This window comes from Salvelinus fontinalis, chromosome 42 (assembly GCF_029448725.1).
Source record: "Salvelinus fontinalis isolate EN_2023a chromosome 42, ASM2944872v1, whole genome shotgun sequence".
Classification (NCBI taxonomy): Eukaryota; Metazoa; Chordata; class Actinopteri; order Salmoniformes; family Salmonidae; genus Salvelinus; species Salvelinus fontinalis.
In genome coordinates, this window is record NC_074706.1 from 24336981 (window position 1) to 24353040 (window position 16060).

Sequence of the window (16060 nt, forward strand, 5' to 3'; positions counted from 1 at the left end):
GGCGAGCGTGATGAAACTGAGAAGACACGGTCTGTCTTTTTGAGTTTTGAAGCAGTCTTTACCTGATAAAGTCATGTTAGGACATGTCAGTTGTCCCGTGAGAGCTTTTGGGCCGAACCCACTAAGGTGTTTCAGATGCCAAACTTATGGTCATGTTTCAGCAGTGTGTAGGAGTGCATAGGACAAAAAAAATGGTGTCAACTGTGGGGGTGCCCATGTTGCTGGGGATCAGAAGTGCCCGGTGCAAGAGAGACCAGTTGAGGTTGTCAGGGTCAGAGTAGAACAGAAGGTATCATATGCTGAGGCAGTGAAGAGAGTAGTGGAGAATGGGTCAAGTGTGAGCAGTAGGCCAATACATAGTGATATGAATTTGTGCTTTGGTAAGGTTGGCTTCTTAGCGTTCATTGCCATGGTTATCAACTGTGCCACAGTAATGGTACGTAAATCACAGAAAATAGCTGTTGTGGTGGCAGCTGCAGAGAAGTACTTGGGTGTACAAGGTTTACAGCAAAAGAGACCAGGTGTGTTATTTAAAAAAAAAATGATTTCACCTTTATTTAACCAGGTAGGCTAGTTGAGAACAAGTTCTCATTTACAACTGCGACCTGGCCAAGATAAAGCATAGCAGTGTGAACAGACAACAACACAGAGTTACAAATGGAGTAAACAATAAACAAGTCAATAACATAGTAGAAGAAAAAAAAGTTCATCTATATACAATGTGTGCAAAAGGCATGAGGAGGTATGCAATAAATAGGCCATAGGAGCGAATAATTACAATTTAGCAGATTAACACTGGAGTGATAAATCATCAGATGATCATGTCCAAGTAGAGATACTGGTGTGCAAAAGAGCAGAAAAGTAAATAAATAAAAACAATAAGGGGATGAGGTAGATAAATAGTCCAGTACAAAAAAAAAGTATGGATGTATGTACTTGTAAGTCGCTCTGGATAAGAGCGTCTGCAAAATGACTTAAATGTAAATGTAAATAAATTGGGTGGGCTGTTTACAGATGGACTATGTACAGCTGCAGCGATCGGTTAGCTGCTCAGATAGCAGATGTTTAAAGTTGGTGAGGGAAATAAAAGTCTCCAACTTCAGCGATTTTTGCAATTCGTTCCAGTCACAGGCAGCAGAGAACTGGAAGGAAAGGCCAAATGAGGTGTTGGCTTTTGGGATGATCAGTGAGATATACCTGCTGGAGCACGTGCTACGGGTGGGTGTTGTTATCGTGACCAGTGAACTGAGATAAGGCAGAGCTTTACCTAGCATGGACTTAGATGACCTGGAGCCAGTGGGTCTGGCGACGAATATGTAGCAAGGGCCAGCCGACTAGAGCATACAGGTCGCAGTGGTGGGTGGTATAAGGTGTTTTAGTAACAAAACGGATGGTGCTGTGATAAACTGCATCCAGTTTGCTGAGTAGAGTATTGGAAGCTATTTTGTAGATGACATCGCCGAAGTCGAGGATCGGTAGGATAGTCAGTTTTACTAGGGTAAGTTTGGCGGCGTGAGTGAAGGACGCTTTGTTGCGAAATAGAAAGACGATTCTTGATTTGATTTTGGATTGGAGATGTTTAATATGAGTCTGGCAGGAGAGTTTACAGTCTAGCCAGACACCTAGGTATTTATAGATGTCCACATATTCGAGGTCGGAACCGTCCAGGGTGGTGATGCTAGTCGGGCGGGCAGGTGCAGGCAGCGAACGGTTGAAAAGCATGCATTTGGTTTTACTAGCGTTTAAGAGCAGTTGGAGGCCACGGAAGGAGTGTTGTATGGCATTGAAGCTCATCTAGAGGTTAGATAGCACAGTGTCCAAGGAAGGGCCAGAAGTATACAGAATGGTGTCGTCTGCGTAGAGGTGGATCAGGGAATCGCCCGCAGCAAGAGCAACATCATTGATATATGCAGAGAAAAGAGTCGGCCCGAGAATTGAACCCTGTGGTACCCCCATAGAGACTGCCAGAGGACCGGACAACATGCCCTCCGATTTGACACACTGAACTCTGTCTCCAAAGTAGTTGGTGAACCAGGCAAGGCAGTCATCAGAAAAACCGAGGCTACTGAGTCTGCCGATAAGAATATGGTGATTGACAGAGTCGAAAGCCTTGGCCAGGTCGATGAAGACGGCTGCACAGTACTGTCTTTTATCGATGGCGGTTATGATATCATTTAGTACTTTGAGCGTGGCTGAGGTGCACCCGTGACCGGCTCGGAAACCGGATTGCACAGCGGAGAAGGTACGGTGGGATTCGAGATGGTCAGTGATCTGAAGACCTTAGATAGGCAGGGCAGGATGGATATAGGTCTGTAACAGTTTGGGTCCAGGGTGTCTCCCCCTTTGAAGAGGGGGATGACCGCGGCAGCTTTCCAATCCTTGGGGATCTCAGACGATATGAAAGAGAGGTTAAATGAGTCATGTCCTCCCCAGGCCATCAGCCTGTTGTAGGATCAGTTGGGGTTAAAGTAGTGAAATGGGGTGGTGTTTTTTTTAATTTTAATTAAGTAATATATAGGTTTAATGTTAGTTGGTGGTGCATTAAAATGTACCCCTTTTAATTTTTGTATCACAAAATATAACGTGGTCGACCACACACTCCCGTACAGTAGGTGGCGGCATGCACAAACAAAATGTGGAACGCTGTGATAACAAAGAAGACCAAGAACCATTTCCACGTCAGCTTTTTTATTATTTAGACGTTCAATAACACATACTTAAACCATGTAGTCTTGAATTCACGTTGGAGACAAGATTTGGTTGATATGTTATCTAGGTAAAACTAGCTAGCTGCTAACAATGGCTAGCTGTGTGGGTTTTCACACTGAAATAGCCTCCATTATGGAGGTGCTAGCGAATGCAGCCGTGGCAGAAATCTGTAAACTCGTAGACGACGACTATGCAGTGTTTCGTTTGGAAGTAACTCAAAGCCAGAAAGAAAACAGGGCATTGCGGAGGAAACTACAGCTACTGGAACTGAAGGTGACACGGGAGCGCGCAGAGAGGACAATACGAGATCGTGTCCTCGCCAGTCGGCCCAGTAGTGTCAAGATCCTCGACCGATACAAAGGAATGGCAAGAGGTACATTTTGGCAGGCCGATGCGGCACGGCCTGTCGCGGTTCTTCTCAGTGCCTGTCGACCCGTTCGCCTCTGTACATATGTTGAGGTGTTACCCAGATGTGTGTCTTGGTCAGTTTTTGGGTAGTATGCAATAATTCTCCAGATTTACTTAGCTATCTTGTGCAAAGAAGAGCCAATATCATAGTATAGGTATTGTACAGTCATTGCAACTCAAACCATAGAGATCCTATTGTACTCACCGTGTGTTGGCACGCACCATGTAATCCTATTGGCTACTGTTCATGGCTATTTCACATATAGTGGGCATGCGTCTGGTGATTGTCTTCATTTGCTTGATGGTTAACGAAACGGGATTAAAGCACTGCTTATCTTGTGCCAAAGCTAAGCATTCTAACACGTACTAACGAACCGGTATACCCGTAGCTAGTTGCTACTGAACTCACACAGCACAGTGTGAATATCTTAACTTGTGGAAGGTAATTAACAGCATCAACAAGAGTATTCCTTGTGGCATCATTGTAACCCACGCATCATATAAAAGATGACCCACAGCAAAATTCTAACCAGATAATTGATTTACTGCATTTCCTATTCTTTATTCATTGATTTACTTACTGTGATGCATGGAACATAATACATCAATCTATAAATAGTATATCAATAAGTTATGAGAAGTGTTACCTTACATCCTTGCCAATTCTAGACAGTGTCTATAGTGTACAATATTCCGTTGCATTGACTGTAGCTAACCTAACCCCCCCATCTCTCAGGTGAAGGACATCTTACTGGAGGCCACAGGATCTTTGTGAAGCCAGCAGGACACTATACATGGAGAGATGACCAACCAATCACTGTTGATGAGGGGAGTGGAACCTCAACCCAGCACGTTATTGTGATAGAAGTTAGTGCAATAGTGTTGCATTAAAAATGAGTTACTTTGTAGATCAAATGTGGATGGTTTATAACAGAAAGGCTTTCCTCAGCTATTCACTTGCTTACATTTACATCCTAATATATCTGCCATAGGGTAGGTTGTGACTTCCCTATGACATTGTTATCCAATTCAACCCATGTACTGATAATAACCTCCTCTCATCTTGTGTCAGTCTGCAGATGGAGAAGCTGCAGGTCCCGGGGTCAAGCAGGAAAGGTCTGAAGGAGAAGTGGACCCACGGCGCAGCAGAGACATCCAGACTGGAGCGGCAGGAGAGCCCTCTGTAGCCACGGAGGACACCGCCCCAGAGCCTCCCAGGACACAACGCAGCATCACGGAGGTCAGTGGAATGCCAAACACTGTCCTCAAGTCAGAGACGGACACAGAGACTTAAACTTTAACACACAGGCTCTTACACAGAGGATCTGACCACAGATTAGACCCAGAGAGACTGGGCCTGGGGAGACTGGGCTGTCCTCATGCTCCCGGCTTGGAGTATTTACCGGTATTTCATCAGAGCCAAAGGATGGTCCATACCCGTGGGGATGGCTATGGTGATGCGTTAAACACTGGTGGTAATGATCCCTCTTGTTCTTACGCTACAGAGATAAAAAAACCTAGACTTGATGCCCGCATGAAAATTAAATTAGCATTAAAAAAAAAATCCCATCAAAATCTTTTTAAGTTAGAGACATCATATTTTTAGTGTATGGGCTGCGTCGCAATCCACCACATCCGCCAATCCGCCTTTCGTATCTGCAGTGGAAGGTGGCCGAGCTACAGCGGTGTTTGTTAGACCATGAGACATCTCTCAAATTGGTTTTCTCACAAAAACGTCTATAGTGTCCAAACCTGACCATAACCAGACACTCCAGTACAATCAAGTAGCTTCTCAACCAAATTTGTGGCAACTGTTGTGAAAAAGGTATTGAAACTATCAGCTACCACTTCCTTGTCAAATTGTATTGACCTCCAGACCAACGCTTTTACAATTTGCATTCTTCCCATCACTATGTTTAGTGACTGCCACAACTTCCTATTTTCACAAATTTTACCTCATCTGACTAGATTTGTTCCTTAGGGTTATGTGTCTATTTAGAGCCTCTTCATCTTCGGTACTGTTATATTCTTGAAAATAAGTTTTTCTTGATTTAATTGCCTCAATGATTTCCTGATTCATTCAAGGTTCAGTTCTTTAATTCTAACAGTTTTCCATGGAGGCAAAGTATCCACAATGCTTAAGAAACATTTGGTCAAATAGTTCTATCCTGTTTATTTTTAACAAAACCACCAAAAAAAAATCTTTATTTTAGTTTTTCATATTTTATAATCCATATCTAGACATGTAAGTACCGGGTCCCAGTTAACTTTACTCAATTGGTCAATAAATGCATCTTTGTTATCATGTTTCAGATATCTCACAGTTATTGTGTCATAACAGTTAGAGATGTTTTATTTTTACCTTGTGCAGTAAATTATAGAAGGATCACTAATCCCATAGGGAATGACACCACTTTGAGACATCTTAGATTTATCAGACACCAAGATCAAATCTATGAATGTTTGCGTGTGGGCTCCTTTTTATCAGTTGATGCAAAACAAATATCCTGCAAAAATTCCTAAAAGCTTTAAATAACTGTTATATCCAATGTTCCAATATAGCCTAGTTTGTTAAGTAGTTTACAGAAATGAAATAACAAAATCTAGGCCTAACCCATTTTTGCAGTATAAGTAATGCATGGCTTGCACCTTCAGAAAGTATTCATACCCATAATCTTTTCACGTATCTATTTTCAAAGGATAAAGCTAAGAACATTAACTTCATAGTTAAGAACACTTCAACAATATGGAAGAAAGTGGAACGTATTCTACAAGAACCAATATCACTCACTAACAACCCTAAGGTCAAATGCTGTATTATCTAAATGTTGAAAGTGCGTCGGCAATGGAGAGAAACAAAATGGTGCAGTTTGAGGCCATGTGGTAGAGAGTGATGTGTGCCCTGGAGATGGGGGTATGAGCAGATGGGTCTGGGTAGGGGTGATGTTTGTGGGTGTTTTGTATTGTAAAAATATGTCTTACAAAAAAACAAATATTAATACCCCTTGACTTATTCCACATTTAGTTGTGTTACAGCCTGAATTCAAAATTCATTAGATTCTTTTCCTCACCCACACAGAATACCCCATAATGACAAAGTGAAAACATGTTTTTTGAAATTTTAGCAAATGTATTAAATTAAATACAGAAATGAAATTTACATAAGTATTCACACCCAGCCTTTAGCTACCCTCAACCCCTCTCATCTATCTCTGAACACCATCCAGTCCCAGCCTTCAGCTACCCTCAGCCCCTCCCATCTATCTCTGAATACCATCCAGTTTTGATTTCTAGCTGCCATATATTTTTCCGCTGTGATGTTTTACAAAAGTTCTGAACCTTTCAATTCTCAGTTTCTACATAATGTAAATTAAACACCTTTGCTAAGAGTATTTATGATCGATTGACTGACTTGTCAAATAGCACTGCTGGGTGATTTGATGAGTAAGCGACAAAGTAAATGTTGCATTTTTTTCAGCCATTCCTGAACCTGCAACCAGCTACCAAAATGAAGTGATCTAATGATTCTGTCTTTTCGCAGGAAAATCTTCAGAGATGGGATGGTTGTATCCCCCATATATATATATAACATTCTATTGGTTGCAAGAATTTTGGATAATAATTTAAATTGAAAAACAAAGTTTTAAATCCGGCGTCGTTTTGTGTATCCGTTCATAAACCATGTGCCATGGAATCGGTACATCGAAAATAGTTGGGAGGACATTTTGCAGCCTGTATTGTGCAGCTGTACATTTTTAGGTCCTTAAATGAAACTGGTATACTTTATTTCTCACAATTTTCTTTAACCAATTTTGGTCCTTACTTTCTCCCCTTTCCACTTGCCTCCTCCATTTTTGCGGTAATGCTGCAATCATTTGGTTGTAATTTTGGATAGAGCAGACATTTCCATATATTTATGTAAACTGCATGTGTGACAACTCCACCAGTCCTATTAATGATGTAATTTACAAAGATTATACAGTAAAAAAAAAAAAATAATCAATTTTTGTTTTAATCAATTAGTATATTTGAGTTTAACCATAATAAACTATATATACAAATGTATGTGGACACGCCTTCAAATGAGTGGATTCGGCTATTTCGGCCACACCCGTTGCTTACAGGTGTATAACATCGAGCACACAGCCATGCAATCTCCATAGACAAACATTGGTAGTAGAACGGCCTTCCTGAAGAGCTCAGTGACTTTCAACGTGGCACCATCACAAGATGTCACCTTTCCAACAAGGCAGTAAAATTTCTGCCCTGCAAGAGCTACCCCGGTCAACTGTAAGTTATGTTATTGTAAAGTAGAAACGTCTAGGAGCAACAACGGCGCAGCCACAAAGTGGTAGGCCACAGAAGGGGACCGCCGAGTGCTGAAGAGCGTAGCGTGTAAAAATTGTCTGTTCTCGGTTGCAACACTCACTACAGAGTTCCAAACTCTCTCTGGAAGCACCGTCAGCACAATAACTGTTCATTGGCAGCATCATGAAATGGATTTCCATGGCCGAGCAGCCGCACACAAGCCTAAGATCACCATTCGCAATGTCAAGCGTTGGCTGTAGTGGTGTAAAACTTGCCACCATTGAACTCTGGAGCAGTGGAAACGCGTTCTCTGGAGTGATGAATAACACTTCACCATCTGGCAATCCGATGGATGAATCTGGATTTGGCGGATGCCAGGAGAACACTACTTGCACCAATGCATAGTGCCAAATGAGAAGTTAGGAGGAGGAATAATGGTCTGGGGCTGTTTATCATGGTTCCAGCGAGGCCTCTTAGTTCCAGTGAAGGGAAATCTTAACGCTACAGCATACAATGACATTCTAGACGATTCTTTGCTTCCAACTTTGGGGAAGGCCCTTTCCTGTTTCAGCATGACAATGCCCGCGTGCACAATGCGAGGTGCATACATCAATAGTTTGTTGAGATCGGTGTGGAAGAACTTGACTTGCTTTAACCCATTTTATAAGAGATTCTCCTAAATTAAACTAGTCCAGGCATTTATATATAAATTCCAGTCGTACTTTATCAAAGGCCTTTCTCACGATTTTTCATAGTGTTCTATTGTTTCCAGTACTTGTCTTACAGTGCTTTTGGAAAGTATTCAGACCGCTTGATTTTTTTCCACATTTTTGTTACGTTACAGCCTTATTCCAAAATCGATTAAATTGTTTTTTTTCTATCATCAACCTACACACAATACTCCATAATGACAAAGCGAAAACAGGTTTTTAGATGTTTTTGCACATATATTAAAAATGTAAAACCGATACCTTATTATTCAGACCCTTTGCTATGAGACTCAATTGAGCTCAGGTGCATCCTGTTTCCATTGATCATCCTTGAGATGTTTCTACAACTTGATTGGAGTCCACCTGTGGTAAATTCAATTGATTGGACATGATTTGGAACGGCACACACCTGTCTATATAAGGTCCCACAGTTGATATGGCTTGTTTTTTGCTCTGACATGCACTGAGGTCAAAGGAATTGTCCGTAAGAGCTCCGAGACAGGATTTTGTCAAGGCACAGATCTGGGGAAAGGTACCAAAAAATGTCTGCAGCATTGACGGTCCAAGAACACAGTGGCCTCCATTATTCTTAAATGAAAGAAGTTTAGAACCACCAAGACTCTTCCTAGAGCTGGCTTCCCGGCAAAACTGAGCAATCGGGGGAGAAAGGCCTTGGTCAGGGTGGTGACCAAGAACCCGATGGTAACTCTGACAGAGCTCTAGAGTTCCTCTGTGGAGATGGGAGAATCTCCCAGAAGGACAACGATCTCTGCAGCACTTCACCAATCAGGCCTTTATGGTAGAGTGGCCAGACGGAAGCCACTCCTCAGTAAAAGGCACATAACAGCCCGCTTGGAGTTTGCCAAAAGGAACCTAAAGGACTCTCAGACCATGAGAAACAAGATTCTCTGGTCTGATGAAACCAAGATTGAACTCTTTGACCTCAATGTCAAGCGGCACGTCTGGAGGAAACCTGACACCATCCCCACGGTGAAGCATGGTGGTGGCAGCATGCTGTGGGGATGTTTTTCAGAGGCAGGGACTTGGAGACTAGTCAGGATTGAGGGGAGAGATGAACGGAGCAGAGTACAGAGAGATCCTTGATGAAAACCTGCTCCAGACCTGGGCGAAGTTTCATCTTCCAACAGGACAACAACCCTAAGCACACAGCCAAGACCATGCAGGAGTGGCTTCGGGACAAGTCTTTGAATGTCCTTGAGTGGCCCAGCCAGAATCCGGACATCAACCCAATCTCTGGAGAGACCTGAAAATAGCTGTGCAGCGATGCATACAACCTGACAGCTTGAGAGGATCTGCAGAGAAGAATGGGAGAAACTCCCCAAATACAGGTGTGCAAAGCTTGTAGTGTCATTACCAGGAAGACTCGAGGCTGTAATCACTGCCAAAGGTGATTCAACAAAGCAAAAAGGGTCTGAATACTTATGTAAATGTGATCTGTTTTTTAAATGTTTTATTTCTAAAAACCCGTTTTTGCTTTGTTATTGTGTGTAGATTGATCAGGGGGGAAAAACACTTTAATCCATTTTAGAATAAGGCTATAAAGTAACAAAATGTGAAAAGTCATGGGGTCTGAATACTTTACAAATGCACTGTATTATTTCCATTGTATTGTCCATGTAAAACCTGTCTAATTAGGATGAATAATGACCTACAATACCTTTTTTAAATTCTATGCGCTATGCATTTGCTAGGATTTTGTCATCACAACACTGGAGTGTAAGGGGTCTCCAGTTTTTTAGGTGGACTCAATCTTTATATTCACCATCTGGATCCTGTTTCAGTAATAGTTAAATAAGACATTCTTGCAGAGTATCTGGTCATCTTTATAGGAGTGGTTAAAACATGTTAATAACAGACCTTGGAGTAAATACATTTTTGGGGGGATATACTTCAACTGGTATGTCATCCAGCCATAGAGTTTTCCCAGACTTGAGACTTTAATTGCATCTATTATTTCCTCCTCTAATTACGCCTTCACATTAGTCTTTCTGTATAACTGTTAATTTAATACTATTAATAGAAAACTAATCTTACAATTAACTTCCTTTAGTTGAAATGGAGGAAACTGAAATGGAAACATATGCTTAAAGTACTTTCCTTCCTCTTAAAATATTGTTTGGTGAGTCATTGAATACGTTATTTGTAACAAATTTCTATAAAATAGTTTTGGTAGCATTTCAATGTCGAAGATAAAAATGTTATTTGGTGCATTTTTCCCGATATTCCATCCAGTTCGGTTTATTTTTACAATATATTACACTTGGTCTTTCTTGAATACGTTCCTCCATATATTTTTGTTTTTCCTCTAACTTACTCTGAGCCTCTATGGTACTGTTTTTATAGCTATTTATCTCTACTGTTAGTTCCTCTATTTTCTTTTTCAGATGAACTCTTTTGACCTAAAATGTTTTTGTTGAATTGCATTCCCTCTTAAAAGTGTCCCATACAATAAGGGGACATGCTCTACCTATGTTATGTACGAAAAAGTAAGTTATTCTGTCTTGGTTAAAAACAATTTGTCATCCAGTAGGCTTAGTGGAGTGCTACAGCAAAAACCAAAATGTGGACTCTTTGGGGTCCAGAGAACCGAGTGTGGGAACCGTTGGATTAGGCTAAGATCAACATACTGTATGTTCTTGTATAAAACCACAGTGGCACATTTCCTATTGCCACAGATGGCCTAATAACAAGGTCCCGGAGTCCATATTCATCAACCATTTCCCCAATCTCTGGGGCCAAAAGATTGCATATCTGCCCCCCAGTCATGCACAACTATTGTCCTCATAAGATTGAATACTTTCTTATATTTAGTCTCAATACATGTAATATGACATCTCCATGTAAGCTTTTCATCAAACCATAGCCCCAAATACTTAAATTCTGCAACCCCTTTCAATCATTGTCCATATAATCGAACACTGACACCTTCCTTTGTCTTTTTGTTAGCAAACAAGATTTGGATACAGATAACTTGAAACACCATGATAAGGATCATTCCTCTACTGCTAAAACAGCTCCTTGCCTTTTATCTATTACAATGGCACCATCATCTGCATATAAGGCCGCCACTATACCCTGTATCAACGTGAATAATGGTGCTACCCTGTGGAGTTACATTTTCCACCTTATATTCTCTTTATAACTCCGATCCCAACCTGACCTGGAAGGTTCGGTCAAACAAGAAATCCAGTTGTACATTCTCCCACCTATACACACATTCAATTGAACCAGTAGCCGTTCCCTCCACATTGTATCAAATGCTTTTCTATGTCAAAATATACAATTGACATCACTTCCTTCATTGCCAAAGCTTTGGTCACTGCAGTACTAATTGTAACCAATACATGAAGGATAGTCCTTATTTTTCTTAATACACTCTGAGATGGACTTAATAGATCCCTATGTTCCAGATAATACAACAATCTACCCACAATCAACTTTTCCATTAGTTTACAGAGATTTTATGCAAGTGCAATTGGTCTATTACTTCTCTGCGTTATGGATCCCTTTTACTGGATAATTTTCCTAAACACATGCTGAATTGCAGGGCGCAAAATATTACTAAAAATATTTATAATCATGCAATCACAAGTGAAATATACCAAAACACAGCTTAGCTTGTTGTTAATCCACCTATCGTGTCAGATTTTGAAAATATGCTTTACAGAGAAAGAAATCCAAGCTTTTGTGAGTATCAATCAATGCTGGAACAGCTAGCCCCAAATTAGCATGGTCACGAAAGTCAGAAAAGCAATAAAATTAATCGCTTACCTTTGATAATCTTCGGATGTTTTCACTCACGAGACTCCCAGTTACACAACAAATGTTATTTTTGTTTGATAAATATCACTTTTATAACAAAAATAAAAATAATACGAAAACAAAATAATAATTACAGGATAAGCTATTTCTCATATCTCAGATCTCAGAATCTCTTAGGTTGACTATCTTTTGCATGCCTTGATTTATTTTGTTACTAGATGGGTTTTTTAAGCATAATTTATTTGATACTTTCAAGATGTTTAAAGCAGGCAGATGTTCAAAGCAGGCAGAGGTTCTTTTGGTCCTATGCAGTGTCTCTGTTTCCCATCTTCATCGCTTGTAGAATCAAGGTTTTTATATAAAGGTTAGTGTGTGTGTCTTGCTATGCAATGTTTATTAATATGGACATATTGTTCTTGTTTTATGTTCAGAAAACCAAAGCCTCGTTCCGTTCGTCGAAAATTCTAAAAAGTATCCGTAATTGTCGTAGAATTTTTTTAATTTTATAATCAATCCTCAGGTTGTTTTTAACAAACATAATCGATAATATTTCAACCGGACCGTAACCTACTCATTAAGAGAGAAAAATAAAATGGAGCGCTACCCTCTCGCGCGCAGGAACTAATCCGAGGACACCTGACTACTTTTGAAAAATCTCGCTCATTTTTCAAAATAAAAGCCTGAAACTATGTCTAAAGCCTGGTCACCGCCTGAGGAAGCCATTGGAAAAGGAATCTGGTTGATACCCCTTTAAATGGAAGAAAGATGGGCCAGGAAACACAGATAAAAAAATATATCACTTCCGGGTTAGATTTTCTCAGGTTTTCACCTGCAGAATCAGTTTTGTTATACTCACAGACAATATTTTGACAGTTTTGGAAACTTTGGAGTGTTTTCTATCCTAATCTGTAAATGATATGCATATTCTACGATCTGAACCTGAGAAATAGTCCATTTACCTTGGAAACGTTATTTTAAAAAAATTTTTTTTTTTTTTTAAATCATACCCCTAGCGTCAGGACTGGATGGATCTTTACCAGGCTTCAGCTGATTTCTTTTTACCCACAACATATTTATGTCCAGCATGATGGGTTTAAAAATTATGAAGTCATTCTATAACTACAGTATAGGACTCAAATGTAGTGGGGATGTTGAGTGTGTTTATTATCTCTGTGTGTGTATGTCTGTGTAATCTGCATCACCTCTCTCTTCCAGGAGGAGGAGGATCCAGAGGTGCTGCTGGTGAAGGAGGAGGGGTATGAGGAGGGTCTGGGGAACCCTGAGGGGACCATGGTCATAGAGGACAACCAGACTACACCTCCTGAACCCACAGAGCAACCAGCTGAGCAGCACAGGACCACACACAGTCTCACTGAAGTGAGCCAACTATGAACTACTGGCTGAATAGTATTAGGTCAGGGCCTGTTTTCAAAAAGCATTAGTGCTGATCTAGGATCGGTTTTGCCTTCTAGATCATAATGAATAAGACTACATAGACAGGTAGGGAACTGATCCTTGATCAGCACTTATACTCTGGATACTGGCCCAGGTCTTGATTATTTTTGCTTTTAGTGTGGGACCATGCCTTTTAATTATCACACCATTAAAGAGTGTCAAGTAATAAAATTAACATGTTTGCATAGTACTCATAGCAGTCCGTCATTGCCCAATCAGAAGATGCTCCGTAGCAGGGTGCTCATGTCATATTTCTTGATCCAACATCCTCTCACTCTGTATCTCTTACAGTCAGTAGACATGGAGGATGGGAAGCCTGATCTGCTTCTGGTCAAAGAGGAGACAATAGAAGACGGACCAGAGAGCATTGATCTGCTGAGTGGAATAAAGATGGGGGTGCAAAGTAAGGGAGAAATACATATAGCCGACATACAGTAATAGATCTTCAACAGCAATTTTCTTCATTCATAAAATGAAATCAATGCAACGTATGTTTACATACAAAAACTTACATTAATGTATGAACTTGACCAGGAAATTGACGACAACTCCATGTTTTTAAAGTCTATTTTCTAACCTCTTCCTACAGGTGGTTGGCTGGAGGCTAACAGAGGAGACTGGGCAGCCATCTTTGATTCCCATACCCAGATGGGTGCAGCCAAGGGCCTGGGGGAGGACATCACTGAGCAGGCCAGGATCACTGGTGACATAGTGGAGGTTAGTGGATGGGACAGCGTCTTCAACTCAGGGCTGGGGAACAACACTGTTAACCACAACCATAAACAGACAGTTGAACACAGAACAACGACCGAACAAAGTCTCCATGACAACAGATTGGCAGAGACCAGGGCAAGGAGTAGATTTGATCGACGGGGAGGTATCCATATTCGGCGGGAGAGAACAGACACAGACTTGGCTAGCTATGCTCCGTCCTGCTCCTATAGTTGTGATTCAGAGAGACTGATGGTGCCTCAGGTTAACCCCCTAACAGTTGCTGCCTTCAGCCTGCCTTCTATAGGATCTATCAACTGGAACATGGACCCTGCAACAACACAGACACTGCCTGACCTTCGTCCTCCTCTCCTTATGTTAAACCAGACCTCAGACAATGTCAGTCCCTCAACAATAAATGGCTATACAAGCCCATTGACAAATGACAGTAGTAACGCTATCAGCAGATCTAATGGCAAAGATAAGCGCTTCTCGTGTTCATTCTGTGGGAAAGCATTCAGTTTCCCCAAACAGGTGGAGATCCATAAGAGGATGCACACAGGGGAGAAACCGTTTGGCTGTACCCACTGTCAGAAGCGCTTTGCTGAAGCTTGTCACCTGAAGAGGCACCAGAGGGTCCACACAGGGGAGAAACCTTTCAGCTGCCACCTGTGCCGGGTCAGTTTCTCCCACTCCTCCAGCCTGAAGAGGCACCAGAGGGTCCACACGGGAGAAACCAAATAGCTTCTGCCACTGTAACAAAAGGTTCTCCCACCAGCACCATCTGAAGATGCACTTGAAGGTCCACACGGGAGAGGGGCCAATCACCTGTACGCAATGAGTTTCTCAGAGAGGAGCTATCTCAGGAAATGCACATGTAACATGTTATGTAGTACTAGTTAGTTTGTTAGTAGTTCATTCTGATGGTTTTGGATGTAGTAGGGAACTGGGTGAGGTGAACTGAGGAAAGAATGAGTATGATGAGGCATGGTTGGTGTGATGGCATCTGTAAAAATGCTTCTCTGATAAAGTGATAACCTTGTCCTGTTATAATGCGGAAATGATAGTGCCTTAATTCATGTTTACTTGACATGAAGATGTGTAATGTTGAACCTTTTCCGAAGTATTCTCAAATAAATGTTCTCAAAGCGAGGGTACCAAATGTACAGGAAGGCAGAGGCTACGAATATGGAGTTTTCATCCCCGCTTCACCCCTCTGGAAAGTTATTTCTCAAATCTAAGGATCCAAATTACCTTCTGCGCATTTGTTATATACTCATGTTCACGTTTCTTTATTTAGTCACCCTCTTCTGGACCCAAAACCAATTTGAGCGATATGATAATGTAGCCGGTCTTTGCCTCATGTCTGAACAGCTGCGATTTGAATGAACGTTCCAAAAATATGTATGAAGGCTACAACCTTCTCTGTCTGGTGTAACGGATATTGCCGTAGCAATAGTCTCAACATTGCATTGGGACAAAACAATTTGCGTTTGATGTGATGATATAATCTTTAAAGTTATGCTTCCATATAGCCAGGAGTCTGCCTCCTGTTTAGCCATTCTTTGTAATGATGATGAAAGAAGAACATTGCTAGACTGTTAAAGACAAATAACTGTTTGTTCTGTTTTGTGTACAAGCGGCAGTGGAGTTACAGAGTGACTCAGCACTGAGCAGCAACTGAAAGGAGAAGGCTAGTAGATCCCGCATGCACAGAAATCTCTGTATTTTTAGCAACAGCAATTTGGGTTCCAGAAAATCCGGAACCGCAGCCACTTGGTTCCAGAAAAAGTAAAGTGTTACCATATTGAGAAATGTTATTCTACTCTTCATGTAATGTTTTGTGCAGTAAAAGTATTGTACTTCACGTTATGCATGTGTGTGACCATTTTGTTGAAATTAAATGCAACATTTACTCTGTACTGACTGACTTGGTTATTTTTATATCATTGCAGGGTCTGAGTTTCAACCGAACC

General features: G+C 41.1%; 1 protein-coding gene across 1 annotated transcript; it reads left to right on the forward strand.

Annotated features, from left to right (window-relative positions):
• The first annotated feature begins 55 nt into the window (after window positions 1-55).
• LOC129841252 (uncharacterized) lies at window positions 56-16006 on the forward strand. Its single transcript, XM_055909439.1, has 6 exons — window positions 56-3082; window positions 3854-3984; window positions 4190-4357; window positions 13134-13295; window positions 13665-13776; window positions 13963-16006. Exons 1-6 carry the CDS (start codon window positions 2800-2802, stop codon window positions 14826-14828), a joined length of 1722 nt encoding a protein of 573 aa, XP_055765414.1. The 5' UTR covers window positions 56-2799; the 3' UTR covers window positions 14829-16006.
• The last annotated feature ends 54 nt before the right edge of the window (window positions 16007-16060 follow it).